The sequence below is a fragment of the Thunnus albacares genome, chromosome 9, assembly GCF_914725855.1.
Source record: "Thunnus albacares chromosome 9, fThuAlb1.1, whole genome shotgun sequence".
Classification (NCBI taxonomy): domain Eukaryota; kingdom Metazoa; phylum Chordata; class Actinopteri; order Scombriformes; family Scombridae; genus Thunnus; species Thunnus albacares.
In genome coordinates, this window is record NC_058114.1 from 18,937,184 (window position 1) to 18,955,103 (window position 17,920).

At 40.5% G+C, this 17,920-nt stretch overlaps 1 protein-coding gene across 5 annotated transcripts in view; it reads right to left on the reverse strand.

Annotated features, from left to right (window-relative positions):
• The window catches only part of LOC122988537 (unconventional myosin-IXa), a 62,356-nt gene that overhangs the window by 19,538 nt on the left and 24,898 nt on the right, over nucleotides 1–17,920 (reverse strand). For all 5 annotated transcript variants that reach the window (XM_044360896.1, XM_044360897.1, XM_044360898.1 and 2 more), the window contains exons 5-8: nucleotides 7,630–7,724; nucleotides 4,287–4,349; nucleotides 2,600–2,699; nucleotides 313–413 (exon numbers count right to left, since the gene is read on the reverse strand). In XM_044360896.1, the coding sequence (XP_044216831.1) occupies nucleotides 313–413; nucleotides 2,600–2,699; nucleotides 4,287–4,349; nucleotides 7,630–7,724 (359 nt within the window). The remainder of the gene's footprint in view (nucleotides 1–312; nucleotides 414–2,599; nucleotides 2,700–4,286; nucleotides 4,350–7,629; nucleotides 7,725–17,920) is intronic.

Below are 17,920 nucleotides of genomic sequence, written 5' to 3' on the forward strand. Positions count from 1 at the left end.
CGAAACTGAAAAGAAGCATTGTATCTATACGCTGTCTCTGATAAACTGCTACATTAGCGAATTACATGCAGCTATTGTTGTGCTTTTTGTGCTCATAAAAGTCTCTTTGTTGTAATTTATATTGTAGGTAATGTGACTCAATCCCCAGACCAAAAGACTTCCAGAACAGAGTGGAAAATTGCTTAGGGATGGATTTCTGTTTGTATTTCCTTTCAACAACAATACAACAATTCCTTCAACATGTCTGGAAGAATATTAGGTTTCTTTTTACATCATACACTCTACACAAGAAGTGATCGCTGATCCACTCACTGTTTCTTGGTGGCTGGAAGGAAGCCAACCATCTCCATTGCCTGCTGCAGCCTTTCGAAGTCATGATGCAGATCCTCCTCGTCTTCTATCTTAAAGTTTTGCTACAAACAAAGAGAGATAGTTAGTAGGTGTTTATGAAAATGTGAAAATGAGAGAAAAAGAGCAAAAATTGACCAAAAAAAAAAAAAAGTGAAGAAAAGAGATGGATGAAAAGAGCGGAATAAAAAATGAGAGAGAGAACAAAGAATGCTTCATTAATATGCAGTACACATGTGCGGCTGGAAGCTGGGTGTATACAGAAGCCTATTCAGCAGAACCCGTGTACCTTTGTCTCAATCGATTCCTTATTCTGAAACAAAAATCAGAAAATGAAAAGCGGAGGTTTTTAAAAAAAATTATTTTGTCACTCAATTTGAAAAAAAAAGGATATCAAAGCATTTTCTGATACGAAATAGTATTTGTAGAAAAAGACATGAAATTCCATTTATTCATTTGCAAGTTTCATTTTTCTTGGTAAGGAACCCCCTATTAAGGGTTAATACTAAATCTAACCCTTCAACATCATGAACAGCAGCTAAATCATTGATAGTTCAGTTATAAGTAGGCTGTGTCCAGTCTATAAATGAGCACAGAATAGCCCACACAGAATCAGCGCAACACAACAGTAGTCTGCCAATAATATGTGGGCTAATCTCCAGACTATTTTATCAAAGTTAATAGCTTATCCACACCCATGTAATTTCTCAAACTCTAAACTTTTCCAACTTCAACATGAATTGGCTGCAAAATGATCAGACATCCTCTGTTAATATATCACATCCACTAATCTGTCAGCAGCAGCCTCATCCTGTGGCCAAATGAATAATCAAAGCAGTTAGATCTACAACAGCACATAAAGGACTCCACCTATCTACTGTAAAAGTTGATGGTGGCGCTGTTATACTAACAGAAGTGTGGAATAGGTCTGGCAATGCGCAGTTTGTTATTGATTATTTGGTTGAAAATATTCCTACTGATAAAAGTTGCCAACAATTTCATCCTCTCAGGTGGAAAAATGTCCTGGTCGCAAGAAATAAAAACCTTGTAGGCTAACCTACATGTTAACAGAACATAGGCTATGGTTTAGGAAATGTTAACTGAAAATAATAAATGTCCTCACACGGCCATAGATCCTATTGACAGCCAATAATTGCCTGCAATAGCCTAATTGCTTTATGATCATAGTTAATCAAATCTCATCAGACATATCTGCCAGAATGGAAACCATTAAAAATATCAATATGACCACAGAATAAGTAATCGGCTATAATGTATCCTAGTTTTTTCATCACTATTGGACAAAAGACATAAAGAGGCTAAGCAATTTACAGCCATGTTGACAATACAATAGCTAGTCTAAACAAGCAAAGAAGAATGCTTGGATCTCACCTATCAGGCACTTCCAGTACGTGCAATGAAATCACTTGTGCCAACGGTTATTGATATGATCAATTTGATAAATATGAATGCATCTCCTTAAGCTTGCAGGTATGTGACAGCAAGGCTAATGTCTGAAGCATGAATTATTTCATAATTTGTAAAGCAAATGGAGCTGCATCACAGGCTAGTAAATGCAACATAAAAAAAATACTGTTGTTATTATTATTATTATTATTATTATTACCACGAAGAGGTCCTAGCCAATCAGGGTCATTGCGGCTAACTTAGTGGGTACATGGATTTTCTTGCCTCAACCTGCTGCTTCTCTGACTAAAAATCATAGCTAAAAATACCGACAACGAATGCTTCATCTTTTGAAGCCTAGAAATAGAAACTGAATTTTTTGTGTTCAACTCAGTATAGGCCTATGAAAATCCATAATAAGGAAACAACACAAAATTCTATTTTGAGGACAAAATTAAATGGAAATTTGATCTATTTCCATTTTTAAAATGTTGTTACAAACATTGATAATTAAAAAAAAAGCCCCATTTTTCATTTTCTGATCTCTGTTTTAGAATAGGAAATCAATTAAGATGAAAGTACACGGATTCAACAGCTTGACGGTCTTCATGAATACCAGGTTCACACATAGTGAATTACAGTGTTATCTTAAAAGTCAAATCACATACACACCAACAGGTTAAAGTTCATTAACAGGGTTGCAAAGCTATTCTCTAGTGTGTAGAACAGACTGAAGAAGACAGAAAAACAAGCCAAGAAAAGAAGATTTTTGTTCAGTTTAGATCAAACAGATTGACACACTGTAAACTGTTGGACGTGATGGGACAGGGGAGCAGTACTGTACCTGCTTGAGGTAGAAGTATTCTTCAGGCGGCAGCAACTTAAACTCCTTCCTTTCCTCATCTGAAGCTCCCAACAACAGATAGTAAAACACGTGGTAATTCCTGGAACAACAACAACCCACATTGTTCATGGCATGCATTGTTTACATAACGCACTCTCATGAAGTTATTATTGCATAAAAGTTTCCTTCAGATTGACTGAACAAAGTTCACTGACCGATTAATTATTTCTTATTTGCATCCGTCATTTCGTTTTTTCATTATCTTATGTAGACATGAGCTTGTTCATGTTTATGGTAACAAGTGAGGGGTCATTTGGTGATAAAACAAGAGTCAAGAATAAAATGTCTGGAGCTCATTGATGTTGATATCAGTTTTCCACTTGTGCTATCGGTGGGCAGGTAGCTGATAGGCGCAGAGCTTTGTTGTAAAAGTACACAGGAGTAATGAGTTTCCACTTTTATCACTAAGAAACAATGACATCATATAGTAGACTCACGTCCAGACTAGATAGCCAAGATGTGCATTTGTAGGCTGGATGATCAACAGTACACTGTGCAGGCTGGAAGTAGCCTGAAGGTTACAGAGCGGAAAGTGACTATTTTCCAACACTAGCTGTGAAAATTTGGACAGGAAACCTGAATGAGTAACGCTCTTCCCCCTAAAAAAAAGTATGTTTTCATACAAGGCATCACCCACTTCAGCTGAGCTGCTTGGAGGTAGATTGTGGTTTTACAGACTAACGCCCATGACTGCTTGTGTGTATCTGTATCCGCATGAATCTAAAAAGAAGAACATGAGAAAGCCTTTCTGTGTAAATTACAGATCATCACCACCTCGTGGCTACGGCTTTGCTGTATCTACAATCAAAAGTCTATTCATAAAAGTCTGTTTTTTTGTTGGTTTCACTCATAACCGATTAAACTGGTAATCTGTCTGGCTCCTCTTTGACTCACTTCATCAGTAATACATATCACACTGCAAATCAAACAGCAGTGGAAGATTTGCTAACTCCCTGAGCACTCTGACTGTGTTTATCAATTACCAAAGCCCAAATATTTGTTTGCATATTAGTCACACAAGTCGCAACAGATCGGTAGTCTGGTGTGTGGCGAATGTCTCAGTGAGTAACAAAGGCTTGCACGACATGACGCTAGAGTGAACGATGACACAGTGTGAGGCTGTCTCTCTCAGAACTAACAGACGGGAAACTGATTTTCTTCTTTATCATTTGTTTGTATAGCAATAGTTAATCTTTAACTCACACAAACAAGATTTCAGGTCACATCAAATTAGGCAAAACCAAACCATGTACATGGCTTTACAAATAAAACATATTTCTTTGGTTTTAATATGATCCTTTGCTGCTACATTCGAGGTGTCAAAGAGTGACTTCTACCTACTGTATGTCCACAATAAATCAGTGGGTAACAATTCTCATCTGACAACGTTTAAAATGCTACTAGTAATGAGACATGTAGATAAACAGCCATTAACATGATTAACATTTGAGTGTTTGAGTGTTCAGGCAGATGAACATATAAAGTCAAAGGCTAAAGGCTGAAGCCTACAGTTGGACTTCATATCCAACCATCAGAGGCTCCTGGGGGAAACTCCTCATGTTTGTACAGAGGGCCCCATGAAGGTCATAAGGGGTGAAGGGTCAAGACCCTGCCTGTCCCTCCTCACCTCTCGTTCTTCTCCCTGGAGACCAGACGAGACTTCTCCAGGAGATACTTCTCCACCACGGCCCTAAAAACAGGAGAGAAAGAGAGGGGAGGAGCAAAAGAAAACAAAAAAAGGGAAGAAGAAAAACAATGAGCATGAATCACTTAACACTAAAGGTCACTCAGCTGAGTGTGTGCGCGTACAAGTGTGTGTGTGTGTGTGTGTTTTCAGGTCATATGTGAAAGTGGACTAATAAAAAGAGGGGAGAAGCAGTGAGGGCAGATGGTCGGAACAATCAAAGAGTGAACAAAGCGTTCAGATACGGTCAAATGGATGGCGTAGCGCATCACAGAACACATAGCAGCACACACACGGACAACAAGCACAGACAGATTTTTTTAAATCTATTTTTGTATAGTGAGAGTGTAAAAGAAGATATTAGGAAGGCGACTGCAGGGGCTGCAGAAAAAGTAGAGGTATGCTTTCAGACCACTGCAGTCATGAGATATGCAATTTAAACAGTAGTGGTATTTACACACCACTCAAAGCCAAGGCCGTAAAGTTGTCTAAATCAGATTTTATAAGTCAGTGTTGTTTTTTCTATAGTCAGGCAAAAACAACACTGACGCCAATCCTCATGACACACTAAGAATAGAGCTGTGCTGGGAGAAACATAGTTGTGTCCATCTGCTAAAACTGCTGCGACCGCTACAGACCCTGAGACAAAGCAAATAAATCTACTGAATATATCACATACTAAATATTCTATTCTTCTGTTTCTCAGAGAAGTCTGTGCAAGATAATAGTGAAACATTGAAGCACTGCAACTTCTAGGCAAAAAGTTGTCTAGTATGGATATTTAAAAAATGTTAGGGCAATGTTTGTTAGTTGTCATGGCCACAATTTAAACAGGATGAAGTTAATCTTAAGTATAAGTTGTAGATGTGTAAAGATGTATATGATGGTTTGATTGCACAGAATCCAAAACGGATTCCTCTGGCACACCCTGAGAAACTGACAGGAATTCAGATTAGCCCGTATCTACCCTCACAAACACACACACACACACTGATGTCTATCTGAAAAACAACTCTAGAACCAGTTAAAGGCATCTCTTACAGGCGTCAGCCGTATCAAAGGCTTTTGATACGTCTATGAATACTACTGCTTTGTACGGCTTGATGCTGCATCTTCTTTAAAAACTTAGGCTGTATTCAGACCAAGTCAGGCGATGTGGCCCGCAACCGCAGGGTTAAGTGGAGGTGTGTGGGGGTATGAGTGTGTTTATTTGTGCCAAAGAACGTAACCGCTGTGAAACAATCAGAAAATAACGTTTATTGATCTGATTCACCGGTTTTCTCACTACCTCTTCATTCACTGTGTAGCTCACTTGACCACAGCTGCTCTCCCTCTTTTTTTCTCTGGTCTTTTTTAAAATGAGTCAGGAAGCCAACAGCAAACTTTACTTTTAACATTATCAAATGAAGAGAAATGTCCTCCCCTCCTCCTAGTAACGTCTTTTTATCTCATGGCAGAGTTTATAACTCTGATCAGTCTGATCTCAGGCTGTGATTGGCCACCGCAGCCTTGAGCTGCAGTGACATCGGGTTGCATTTCTTCAAAAGTTGACTCTGGCTCAACTTTCCGGATGCAGTCTGGTGCCGTGCCACAGCGGCCAAAACGCCCACAGCCAAAATGCACTACCCCCATTCAAATGAACAGGAGGTATGACGTTTTCGCCGCACTGCCTGATTTGGTCTGAAATGGCCTTAAGCAGAGGTCTCCCACTGAACTTCTTGTAAACGAGTCCAGCACATTTCAGGAGCAGTTTCTAAAAATGGTGCACTTGGACAATGTCTGCCATGAGGATGGATGATAAATGAATATGAAGGGCCACCACAGGACACAAAGTGAATGTAATGGCTCCCCTAGAAGTGAGAAAGTTTGCGTGTGCCTGTAAGGGCAAATCTAATTGAGAACAATCCCCATCAGAAGGAATGTGGAAAGCAAAATACAGAGGAGCCGACCAACATACTACCTATATATCTGTCACCGTGTACTAAAGAGGTATGAGATGTCTAACAACACACACACACACGCACACACAAACAGACAAATGCACTGTTCCATGATTACAACACATACATACATGTACATACTGTACATGTTTGTGCTCTTTCGCTCTCACACACATCTCCTTTTCACACCTCCGCTAAAGTGTGTGTTCCTTTTCATCGCTCTGCTTCATGTCGCTCAGATCCCAGTGAGGAAGGATTAGTGCAACAGAGAGCCACAGTGAGAGAGAGAGCATAAAAAGATCCCGTCTGTCAGTTAGTCAGTCCGCTCTGAAAGCAGAGCGGAGCGGAACAGCAGCCCTCTCTTTGTTAATCTCCTCTATTGACTGTCTGAATGGCTGCCACTGGAGATGGAGAGATAGACAGGCAGCCTTTGTTAAGTTTACAGAGCAGAGCTGTGATGGTCCTCTGAGTCCAGTACATTACTGAAGGGAAGCAGAAGGCTACACTAGCGCTTATGGTGGTGGTAGGTGAGTATATTACAGTTTTCAGCATTTCCTTGTCTAAGAGGGTTCGTTTTTTTCCACAGAAAAAAGCCTCGGCCAACTAAAAACCAACTCTCCTGATTGGATGACAGACTCTTCTCAGGGTAAGCAATTCAATAGAGCATGATGAGACCTGGTGCCATTAGGGGATAATCAGGTTGGGGATGCTCACTTACTGTGAACTCAGCAGCTGTCGCCACAGGCATCTACAGGTTTCAAATCAAATTTTATTTTCGGCACAGAACACTTAATACATACACCAGCGTTCATGTTCAGTTCTCATCCTGTCTGAATATTATACTGAATGTTCTCTGCAGCCCTGCGGCTTTTGACTCTTCCACAACATGACATGATATCTTTTATAAGACACTGTATCGAGCAGCTGTTCCCCTCTCCTCATGAGGAAATGAGGAAGTGACACAGCTGACCAGACTTTGATGCAGCTTCTAACCAGAGTCTGACTGCTGAGAAAAAGGAAGGACATGCTAGCGGTTGAAAGTTTCAGTCCACAGACACACACACACGCACACTCCTACACACACACACACACACACGAAGAGGAGGAACTACATGACCAGCCATAAACAAGCAAAGAGGAAGGTAGACTAAAGAGATGTAGAATACTCCATTGACAAGCTACAGGAAGAGGATACAGAACGCAACAACAATCATTTATATGTCCCTGTATGGTCTTGTCCTGAGGATGAAGACAACGTAGCTTGACTTGGCTTTGTGTGAGGCCTTATTGAGAGAGGTTGGTGGCAAAGATTGTATAAAAACATGCATCTGGTGTTAATTACTCACCCTCTGACCACTCCACTCTCCAGGTAATTAACCTGGATGAATTTACCAAAGCGGCTGGAGTTGTTGTTGTGGGCCGTCTTGGCGTTCCCAAAAGCCTGGCAGAGACAAAAGAGGAGGGAGGGGGAAAAATACGAGGATAAGTTTAAAGGAAATTAGTCAAAAACATTAATGCAACATTAATGCGTCTTTGGAAAAACTACCAAGTAACATTTATGAAAGTAGATCCATAGATATCATCATTTCCATCATCATCATCAGTGGATAATCAGGGTGGGGAAACCGAAATTACGCAATACAAGTGTCTAACTTTTTGCCAATAGATCAAAGAGGTAATTGATTTAGATGTCAGATAACAAAAGATCAAAAACAGAGAGAGAGACAGAATGAAAGCTTGACTGTTAGCTCATTGTTGATGTTCTGAAACTCAATTACTCAATTCTAAACTGTTTTGATGAGGTGCGATTGGGTGCAAAAACAAAATCAGTGAGTCTACCTTCAAGACAGCACATATACCCTAACTGAAGTTAACAACAACAAATGACCATGACAACAAAGCAAATCTATAATCCAGGGGTTAAATCTTGTTTTTAAACAGCAGCTGAGACCGCAGAAGGGGGCGGGATTGTGTTCATGAGAGTGTGTGTGTGTGTGTGTGTGTGTGTGTGTGTGTGTGTGCGTGTGTGTGTGTGTGTGTGTATGTGTGTGTGTATGCTTAGGTGTTTGTGTGTAAATTGGGGGTCCTAGGAGAAGGCAAGCATCTGCAACTCGTTCTCCCCTCTTGCCCTCCTCTCACTCTCTACCCATCCATCTCTCTTTCTGTTCTTTCTTCCTGCAAGACCTTCTCCCTCCTTCTCTTATTCAGTCTGTAGTTGTAAGTGTGTGTGTGTGAGAGAGTAAAAAAAGAGCGAGAGAGCATAGGTCAGTGATGATAAATGAGACTGGGACAGCCGCTCTGTATAGCAGTGTCAGACCAAACAGAATCAGAGAGGACCAGGGTTTCTCTGCAGGTCTCAGGCTATTGCTAACCCAGCCAGGGGCACATAGAGCCCAGCCACCAGGCCTCGCTGAGAGGCCCCACTTATTGCATTGATACGGTAACAGAAGCACTCTCTCTTTTTTTTCTTTCTTCATGATGCACATGCTCACATGGTTACAGATAGACAGATACAAACAGAAACACAACAAAAGGCCACCGCAGGGGAAGTTGACTCAGTGCATGTTAAATAGGAGCCACATTGTATCTTCTAAAGCAGTTGCACGGTGAATTTGATACAGTGGTGACCAGGCTGATTAGAGTTAGGGGGGCACAAAAACAAACACATGCACAGACACCTACAGGGTCTTATTAAGAATCCTTAGAATGAATCGATGACCTATTTCCATTTCTGCTATTTCTCTCTCTTTTTTAAAATTTTTTAAACACATTTTGCTTTTATACCAATATATTTTTGAACTAACTTTCATTTGTGAGAACACTACAATGTGAGACCTGAGGGAGGTATGAGGCAAGAGCTGCTGCTTGTTGATGGATGAGAAAGATTCTCGCTGTTTCTCATCTATGACCAAAATCATCTATCTCTAACTTGGACTTGCTAAGACAAGCCCACCCACTCACTAGGTTAGCTTATCTTATATCTTCTCATATAGACTTTCTCTCTTTATTTTTTTTGCATGTGTGTGTATGCCACACACAATCTCTCTGACACACTGGTATTTTTATATGCTCCATGTTCAGCTATTTTTATGTATGTTAATAAATTCTTACGTGTAAAATTGAACATTTATTTTTTCAGGTGTTGCTTGTTTTTCCAAAGTTCATTGCCATCACTTCTGTTCCAGGTTTGGGGGTCAGTAAGTGTACTTTGGCTCTGACGTTCCAAAGTCCTGCCCGCTGTGCCCAGTGCTGTTCTGATCACCTCCCTCCAATAACCTTGCAGCCAAGAGCACAAAACCCTGGGAAATCTCTGCAAAGCCCAGGCCGCTGCGCCATGGAGGGAATGCTAAACATGTCACAGCATCATTCGTATTCAAACATGCCCATCAAGAGATGATCTGATTGGCTGGAAGGTTCAGTAGGTATGAGGAAGCAGACCTACGGCTTGCCAAACCGTGTCGGTGGAAAGACGTGGTCTAATCTGCATTCTTACAAAATAGCGGTTGCACTCAAGGAGTTTATGGAAGAAAACGAGGGGAGAGAGAGTGAGAAACAGACAGACAGAGCAGAGGGGGGGTTAGCAATCTGCAGTGTCTATATCCAGTGAACATTTCATTTCTGTCTAAGCTGAATCCTTTCTGTGGTGAGCCAGCTTCTCTGGCAGTCCGCTCCCCTGTACATTTCCACTTTAGCCGAGCCAGAATGAAGTCTCACATCCCCATTCAACCCCCCTCACATACACACTAACTTCTCCTTACAAACCAAACTAGGGGAATTTCTCCAAAACAGTGCAGTTTAGGAGTTGTTTGTCTCAACAAAAAACTGGGGCAGATTCAGGAAAGTGTAAATTATATACTTTAAAACGGATTCAATGTTAGGTCTCCTATAAACTTGCACAAACATGAATAAACAAAATCTATAAAAGGAAGTGGTCTGATCTGAAGTGGTATCAAATATTTAATATTCATGGAAACAGACTCCTCTGAAACAAACAGCTTAGTGTAGCTTTGATCACTCACTTCTGTAATGATATGATAACATAAAAGTTTTTAGCGCCTCTTTTCATTGTTAATTTCAATGTGCACACTGACAACAAAAAAATGAAAGAAAAGAGAAAAACTCTTCATCAGCAAAAACTTGCAGCTGGTGCTTGTGTACTAGGCCTTTTTTTTTTGATATGACAATGAGGCACTGCTGCATCTTTTAAAGTCTAGCTGCGCAACAGAGCTTCAGTTAAACATTTCCACGAGTGCTGCCAAGGCCCTGACACTGACACCTCACTACAGCTTGGACACACTCACAAAAGGACTCTAAATAGTCCAACCGCCACAAAGACAGTTCCCACATTCACAGAGGACAACGGCAGGCGCTCATGCAAAAACTCATCAAACCTCTAGGTGGACATGGTCACTCATTCAGGATCACACTATTTACACCCGCAACAATGTTCTTTAAGCCCAGTTTAAATTTATACGCTCTCCAATTACAGGTTAAACTGGAGAACCAAGCAGAAGGGTAATCAACTATATAATCACTGGTAGCTGCAATGTTGAAGCAAAACACCAATAGTACTTAGTGACAAAATAATCACTGTTTGTTCTTCGAAATGTGAAAAATACTTTGGTGAGATCACATGATGTTGGCAGTGATTGAACGCAACCACGTCTCTACACAGTTCCTCCTCTATACTTGGCCTTGCTTCAAGCCAGCACTATATCCCACCAACTACACTTAAACCCCTTGAGCTTAACTCAACTGGATTGTTAACAAAGAATTGATTCTTTGAGGTACAATAATGGCATCAATAGCGCTCTAAGGGGCTGGTGCTTCAATTCAATAATGGTGAATGTTCATTTGAATGTGGCACTTGATTAATTACTGCATGAAGGTCGGAAACAAATATTTCTAAAGTCCGTATTCTGAACAAAATGACATGGCAGGACTTTCTCTTTGAGGGGAAGTGGCTTGCAGTTCACTAAAAATATGAGAGATGCAGATGTGTTAGATCACAATTTCAATTTTCAGAGGATTCACATATGAGGATTTTAGTGATCAAACAATCATCGATTGGTACAATCCATTGATTTATGTACTTTATAAATATTTACATAGATCAAACAGTAAGTAAGTACAATGCCATATAATCAGACACAGCGAAGCTTGTATGAAAAAGTACTAGGTCAGTTATCACATGACAGTAACACAGCAGTAAATCATCTACAGAGGAAAACAAACCAAGTTGTGTTGGATGACAGCATAGTGGAAACAAAGTGGTGGTAGTGGTGGTTGGGGAAAAAAAAAACCTGTAATTGCTTCAGTATGAAACTTTTGATTGTAATAGATGATGGCTATTATTAGCAACGGCTGGAAAGTAGATCAGTCAGTGAACTATGCTTTCACTGCTACATACGGCACTTCCATGCACTGACTTAGAGGTGAAGTGTGCTATGATTTGTCCAACTGCACAGGGGGTAAACATAATGATGTAAACACCTCATGAAAAGGGAACAACTCAAGTACATGAGCTTCATCTCAATTACACAAAGAGACCCCTTTAGAAGGCAAATCTTACAGGCAAATCACATATTTCGGTTTTATAATAAACTGCAAACTTATTTACTGTTTATTCAGGAAGAACGTCTAAAAATACTGAGACATACACACAAACTGCACTGACAAACAGGAACAGATGTCATAAGCTGCACAAGCCAACAAGGTTATGAGACTCATCCTGTACAGTACAGACCACAATCCACGCTGAGCGCAGAGGAAACCAGCACACAAAGCTTCTTCTTGTTATTTATTCATCTAGTGCAAAAATTGTCCTCTGGCAATCCTGGTTTTTACAACGTGTTTAGGCTGAACATCAGACCACACATATATTTCAACATCATAAGAAGTGTCACAATCGATAACCAACTTCACTGCTGAACATAAGGCTGCAATTTGCAAATGCTCTATTGACTATGTAGCTGTAGACAAATACAGTCAGTACAATTCTAAATTTTCCACAGTGTTAAAATCTTTGACAATAGAAAAATTCACCCTTCAAAATTCCCTGAAGAAGACGATCTGGCAAGCAAACTCTTGCAGCGAGGCCTACTGGATTCATTCTCTCAACTCTATTATAGGGGAACTCCACCTACTTTATGTCTGTTTGAATCTGTGTACAGGTCTCAGGGAATACTACTGCAAATATGAAAAACGTTTTATAAAGCCTCCAGAGGGAGGTGTGCAAAGTCTGATATATTGCTTCATGTGACCAACGTTGATCTGGGTGTGTGGAGTTAGAAATAAGCGAGGACTTAACACAGACTTAACGGACCTGAATCAGTCGAGTCACTCAAGAGGAGTTAAATTGTGGATAATGTAGGTGCAAGGATTTGACAAGGAAAAATAATTATTGGAATAAATAAAAACAATGTCTCTGGTTCTGCTGCATTGCTTTTGATGCTTTAAAAAGAAAAAAAAAATCATGTGAGTCCAACAAAGTTACAGGAGTGCAATTGTTTAATTGGTGGAGTACTTAAAGGGTAATTCTGGTATTTTTCTACCTGTACCCTATTTTCTCACCATGCAGTTAACCATAATGCTGCTACAAGCGGCTAGTTCCTGTGTTTACTTTCATTGTCAGACACTAACAATAACAATCTGAGCCTGTCAGTGGAAAAAACAGTCACTTTTAGTGGACATATTTTGATAGGCGCAATTGCCCCCAAGGATTACATTGCAGCCCATTTAGTGGCTGCTGGCTGAAGAGATGTTTCTCAATACTGAACCACTTCCAAAAGATTTTGTCACCATTAGTCACTTAGACCCAAAATGATGGGAAAATAGGGTCCAGGTTGAAAAATACTGGAATTACCCTTTAAGATTTGAGTTTATGAGATACATTTTCAGTACCTCATACAACTTGCCCAATTTTCTTACCTGTAAGTTTGTATTTATCTTTACAGTGTGCATGGTCTTTAATTATCTTTGCTGTTTTCTACTTCCTGTGCTCCTACATTTTAGATGTCTGAGTAACATAAGTAGAGAGACTAGACATATGTCAGAGGTAAGGGTTGGAATAGTTAGGATAAAGTTTCCGAGTACCAGTTTTGCTCCACTTGTGGTCTGGTGTTTTACCAGATTGGAGCCATTTCAAGCAGCTCCACCCATGTCTAGATGGGTACCACATCAAACCCCAGCTTGTGGTGTGGTCACAGTACCATGAATAGACCCTGAAGTGGCCTGCAGCATGCTGCTACATGTAAGTTGTATTCGGCCTATAAGGAACAGCATTTTTGACTCTTCAATAGGTTTCTGAATGGTATGATTATAGTAAGGCCCCTTTGTATATGTGTATGTGTGAGTGTGTGTGTGTGTGTGTGTGTGTGGTGAATGATTCGTGTGCATGATGCAGCGACATAAAATGCCAGCTTTTCTCATAGTCATACACAATACCACCCAGCCTGACCAAATATAGCTGAGGATTAAAAAAGGTGCAACCCATAACTAGGAGATAAACAATGGGTCTGCAGACAGAATGGCCAACTACTCCTCTGCACTTCCTGAACAGTACAATACAATACTCCGGTCGATCCACACCCCTCAAGGCTCTGAGCTAACAGCAGAGAGAACTACTGCTGTGTCGTAGCTGCTTCCTGTTAAAAGAGGGTTCCGGATGATAGGACTTCCTGTCTGAAGTTATGAAACAAAGTGGCATGGAGGAGACTCTGGACTAATGTCGTTACAGCTTGTCTTGTTTCAGGCCAGCCTAAAACACAGCTAGGGAAATTTTCTTGATTTTGTGTCACATTTTCAAGGCAAAACCTTAACATTGGCCTTACTTCATGTACATGGTGAATCCTACATGACAGGAAGTGTACACCCAACTACTGCTGTTATAACAGATCATTTTCTCGATAACAATAATAATTACTGACTGAATGTGAGAATAAAAAGATTTGTGAGCAAAACAGCTTTCACCTTATCATATTTCAAGTTTTTAGTAGTTTTAGCTTAAAGAGCACTGATGGTGGTCCACAGGGATTATCTCAATCTATTATAATTCAAGCCTATTTATTATAACATATAAAGGGAATAGTAGTTCAACAGTCTTGTGCTGGGGCAAGAAAAACTTGATCTGGACGTCCCTACTATTGACACATAAATCTAATATACTGCCTGCTATGTATCAGCCAATTCTCTGCAACAAAGGAGGGCCCTGCTGACATGAATAAATGCACTTCAAAGCCTGGCAAACGAAAATAGAGACACCAAAAGAACCACATAACAGAGGATCAACCAGTTGGACCAGTTCACAAAAGAAATACTCATTTAGAGCAGGTAAGCTGTTAAGCAGGTAGAAAAATCCCATTTGTTCAGATGGTAGAAGGTATTGAGGGCATCTTCTTTACCAACATGATTTAAATGTACACAATAGAAGTGCATAAAATAGAGTAGAGTAGAAAAGAAAACACTACAATGCACTAAAGTAGGACAGCGAGGACAAGTGGTTTCAGGTTGGGGCCATTCAATCTGCTAGTAACACAGCGCACGCAGTCGAACACCACAAACGATGATCTCATCTCCTCAAAATGTGACCCGGACCAGGCGACCTCCCCTATAGCTTGAGGATACGCACACAGAATGCGCATACACTTTACATTTTCCACCACTGTAACATGATCAGCTTTCCAGGCCAAATAAAGAACCAAATAAAATCCTTCTGTCGATGTAAAAATTCCTTCATTTTAGTAACCATATCTAAAAATAACATTCATCTCCCCGTTTATAAAACCTTCACTGGAACTTGTCACAGGAAGGAACCACAAGAGGTGGACTATTTGTGTGGAGAGAAACTGCAGGGAACATAATTTCAGGGGAGTTATTGCTTCCTCTGTAAAGCGACTTGTTTCATGTCAGCCATCTTATGAGGGTGCTGCAAAAAAGCTGGTGGGTGTTGTCAAAACAGAATCTTTTCTCATAAACTTAACCAGGAAGGTCTCTTAGCACATAGTAGTGTGGAAAATTGTTTAAAGGAATAGTCTCCACTTATGCTATAACTGTTCTGGATGAAATGCAAATTTAGATGCATTAATGCTGCCAGCGGTAAAGGTACAGTTGTGTTCAATAGCCAAGATTATTGACTGACTGGTCCTCGCTGATATCCAATCTCCGTTTCCTGCAATGACCAGGCCAGCAAAGACCACACCCGTCTCCCTGTCTGCCCCTGCAACCACAGCTCTGGACTGGGCTAACACGCATGCTGCATTCTGGGAGTGAACGGCAGAGTGGCCACGAGTGTGCCAAAGGGACCAGAAGTCTGCTGATGGAGGGGAAAATCTCTCCATCGCCTTCCCCTCCTTCTCTCCGTCAGCCACCCGGAACCAAAGACTCTGACAGACTGACACACATCAAGGGACCAAAGCTGCACGTACTTCGCTACATCTGAAAGTAGCAGCAGTTCTGTGGGTGACGGCTGAGTCAGAGAGTCTGGAGACAAAAGCGACCCGACAAATGATGGATGGATACACTGTGCTTGCAAGTTACTATAGCTGCACACTCTGTATTCCTGCCATTAATGTTCAAGCCAACAGCTTGTTCCCAATTCCAATCAAACTTCTGTTTAATTTGGGTCTTTTCTTTAGTACTGTGGTGAATTCCAATGAAGTTTCACAGATTAGGGATTTTTACTTTTCAGCACCGTTTTGTACTTTGAATAAACCACATTCCACATATGGCTTTTCTGGCTTATGGTGTATTTTTAGCCATTACTGAGAAATAAAACAGAAAAGATTTACTTCCAGATCACGAGTGAGAGCAATTAGTTCCCCTCACCAAGGAAGGCTATTAAACTGAAAACCAAGTACTGGGATTTCCGCTTTTTGTCAATATGGTATTCAGGTGACTGTGCTGAGATAGGGGTCGTCCCAGTATGTGTACTGTGCCGTGTAAAGCAGAACTTAATCTATCTTTTTTTAGTCTCTGGTCTTTCCGTATCTCTCAAATCACAAACACGCATCCAGATTACATCGCTGACAGGAAGCACTCTTAACACATTATTTGACCCGGGGTCACACAGTACACCACACAGGACAGTCTAATAATTGAAACAGTTGTTGAAACAGACATTTACAAGTGGAGTTAAACTTCCAGTGATGGAGTCCTACGCTGCAGAACACAATGCGAGACAACACTCACAATGAAATATTGCTTATAAGAGAGTATGAGTGTGGGAGTGATGTGAATGCCGAAAATGACTTCAAAATAATAACCCCGCTTGAGGTCTGACCGGAGGTAAATTCTTCCATATGTGAAAGTGGAGGAGACCCCGTTTCTTATTACAGGGATGAAAAATAAACTAAATCAAGTCAACTCTGCTCTTAGCCACGTAGCTCAGGGATTAAACTCAAGTAAAAACCACACTGTGTAATGACTTACCTTTCATGATGCACCCATTTTTTAGTGAAAACCAGGCAAAAGCTAACAGATGCCTGCTTGTCTGCATGGATTTGATTGTGCCTCTTATGTCTCTAAACACAGAGAGCTGTACTTTACAATGAGCCCTGGTTGTTTAACTGTCTGCAGCATAAAGATACCCCTCAGCGGCCGTACAGGCAGAGCTTCATTCGTTGGAGACACCGCCTATGGTATCTGTCTCTATGTGTCTGTTACTATTGCGAAGTTATTCATTCTTAATGTCTTACATTTGACTGAGAAACAATCTGAAAATATGTATTTCCAATGTGGATACATGAGTGAGAAATGATGCTGGTGTGTTTTGTCTGATCTGCGATGCCTTTTTCTGTGTATCAGTAAATCAGCTGCTTGCTCTAATTAAACAGATAACAGAGTCTAAGCAACAGAGACACTGTTCATATGACATATGATCTGCTTGTCCAGGGTCAGGCCTAAAACATACTCCATTGCTATCAACCAGCTGGCCTTAACCAAATATTCAACAATACACTGATTAATCAAATAATATAATTGAAAAATAATTTGAGTTTTTCTTATTTATTAAAAGCTTTCTCACACAAGGTTTCAAAATGAACAGCTTAGAAAAGTTTCCTGTTTCTGTTCGGCAGTAGTTTTGGTTCATTCTGTCCTGTCATTGGTTGCAGAGAACAAGTCAGTACAAGTATCTAATTTCTCAGCCAGCAAAAAGCAGGAAGAGAAGCAGTCACCTGACTGAAACAGCAACAAAAAATACCAGCTTGTGGTCAGCACAACTCCGAATGAAACTCATGTTCATATTTCTACAGTCAAAAAGAAAATCTAGAAATTACGTCACATAATCAACTGCCCAAAGACAACAAGATTAGCACTTGCATTGCAAATAGAAATATTTGAGTTTGCACAAAAGTGGACAGAGATAGAGAAATCAACAAACAACCCAATCTTGTCCATCTTGTCTTCCCACATTTCTCAAAGGCAAGGGGCCATGTTAAGGGTTGATAGGGGAACTTCCCATCCTCTTTTTCATTTCTTCTTTCTGTGTAGACCATAGTCTTTATGTTAAAGTGTTCAACACTGCACACAGACTACCATATGCTCCATTAACTCAGCCCACGCACACAAGAGCAATGGAGTTGCAGCCTGGAAAGACATTTGCTCAGTATTGCATGGGATCTGATACCTTCATGGGAT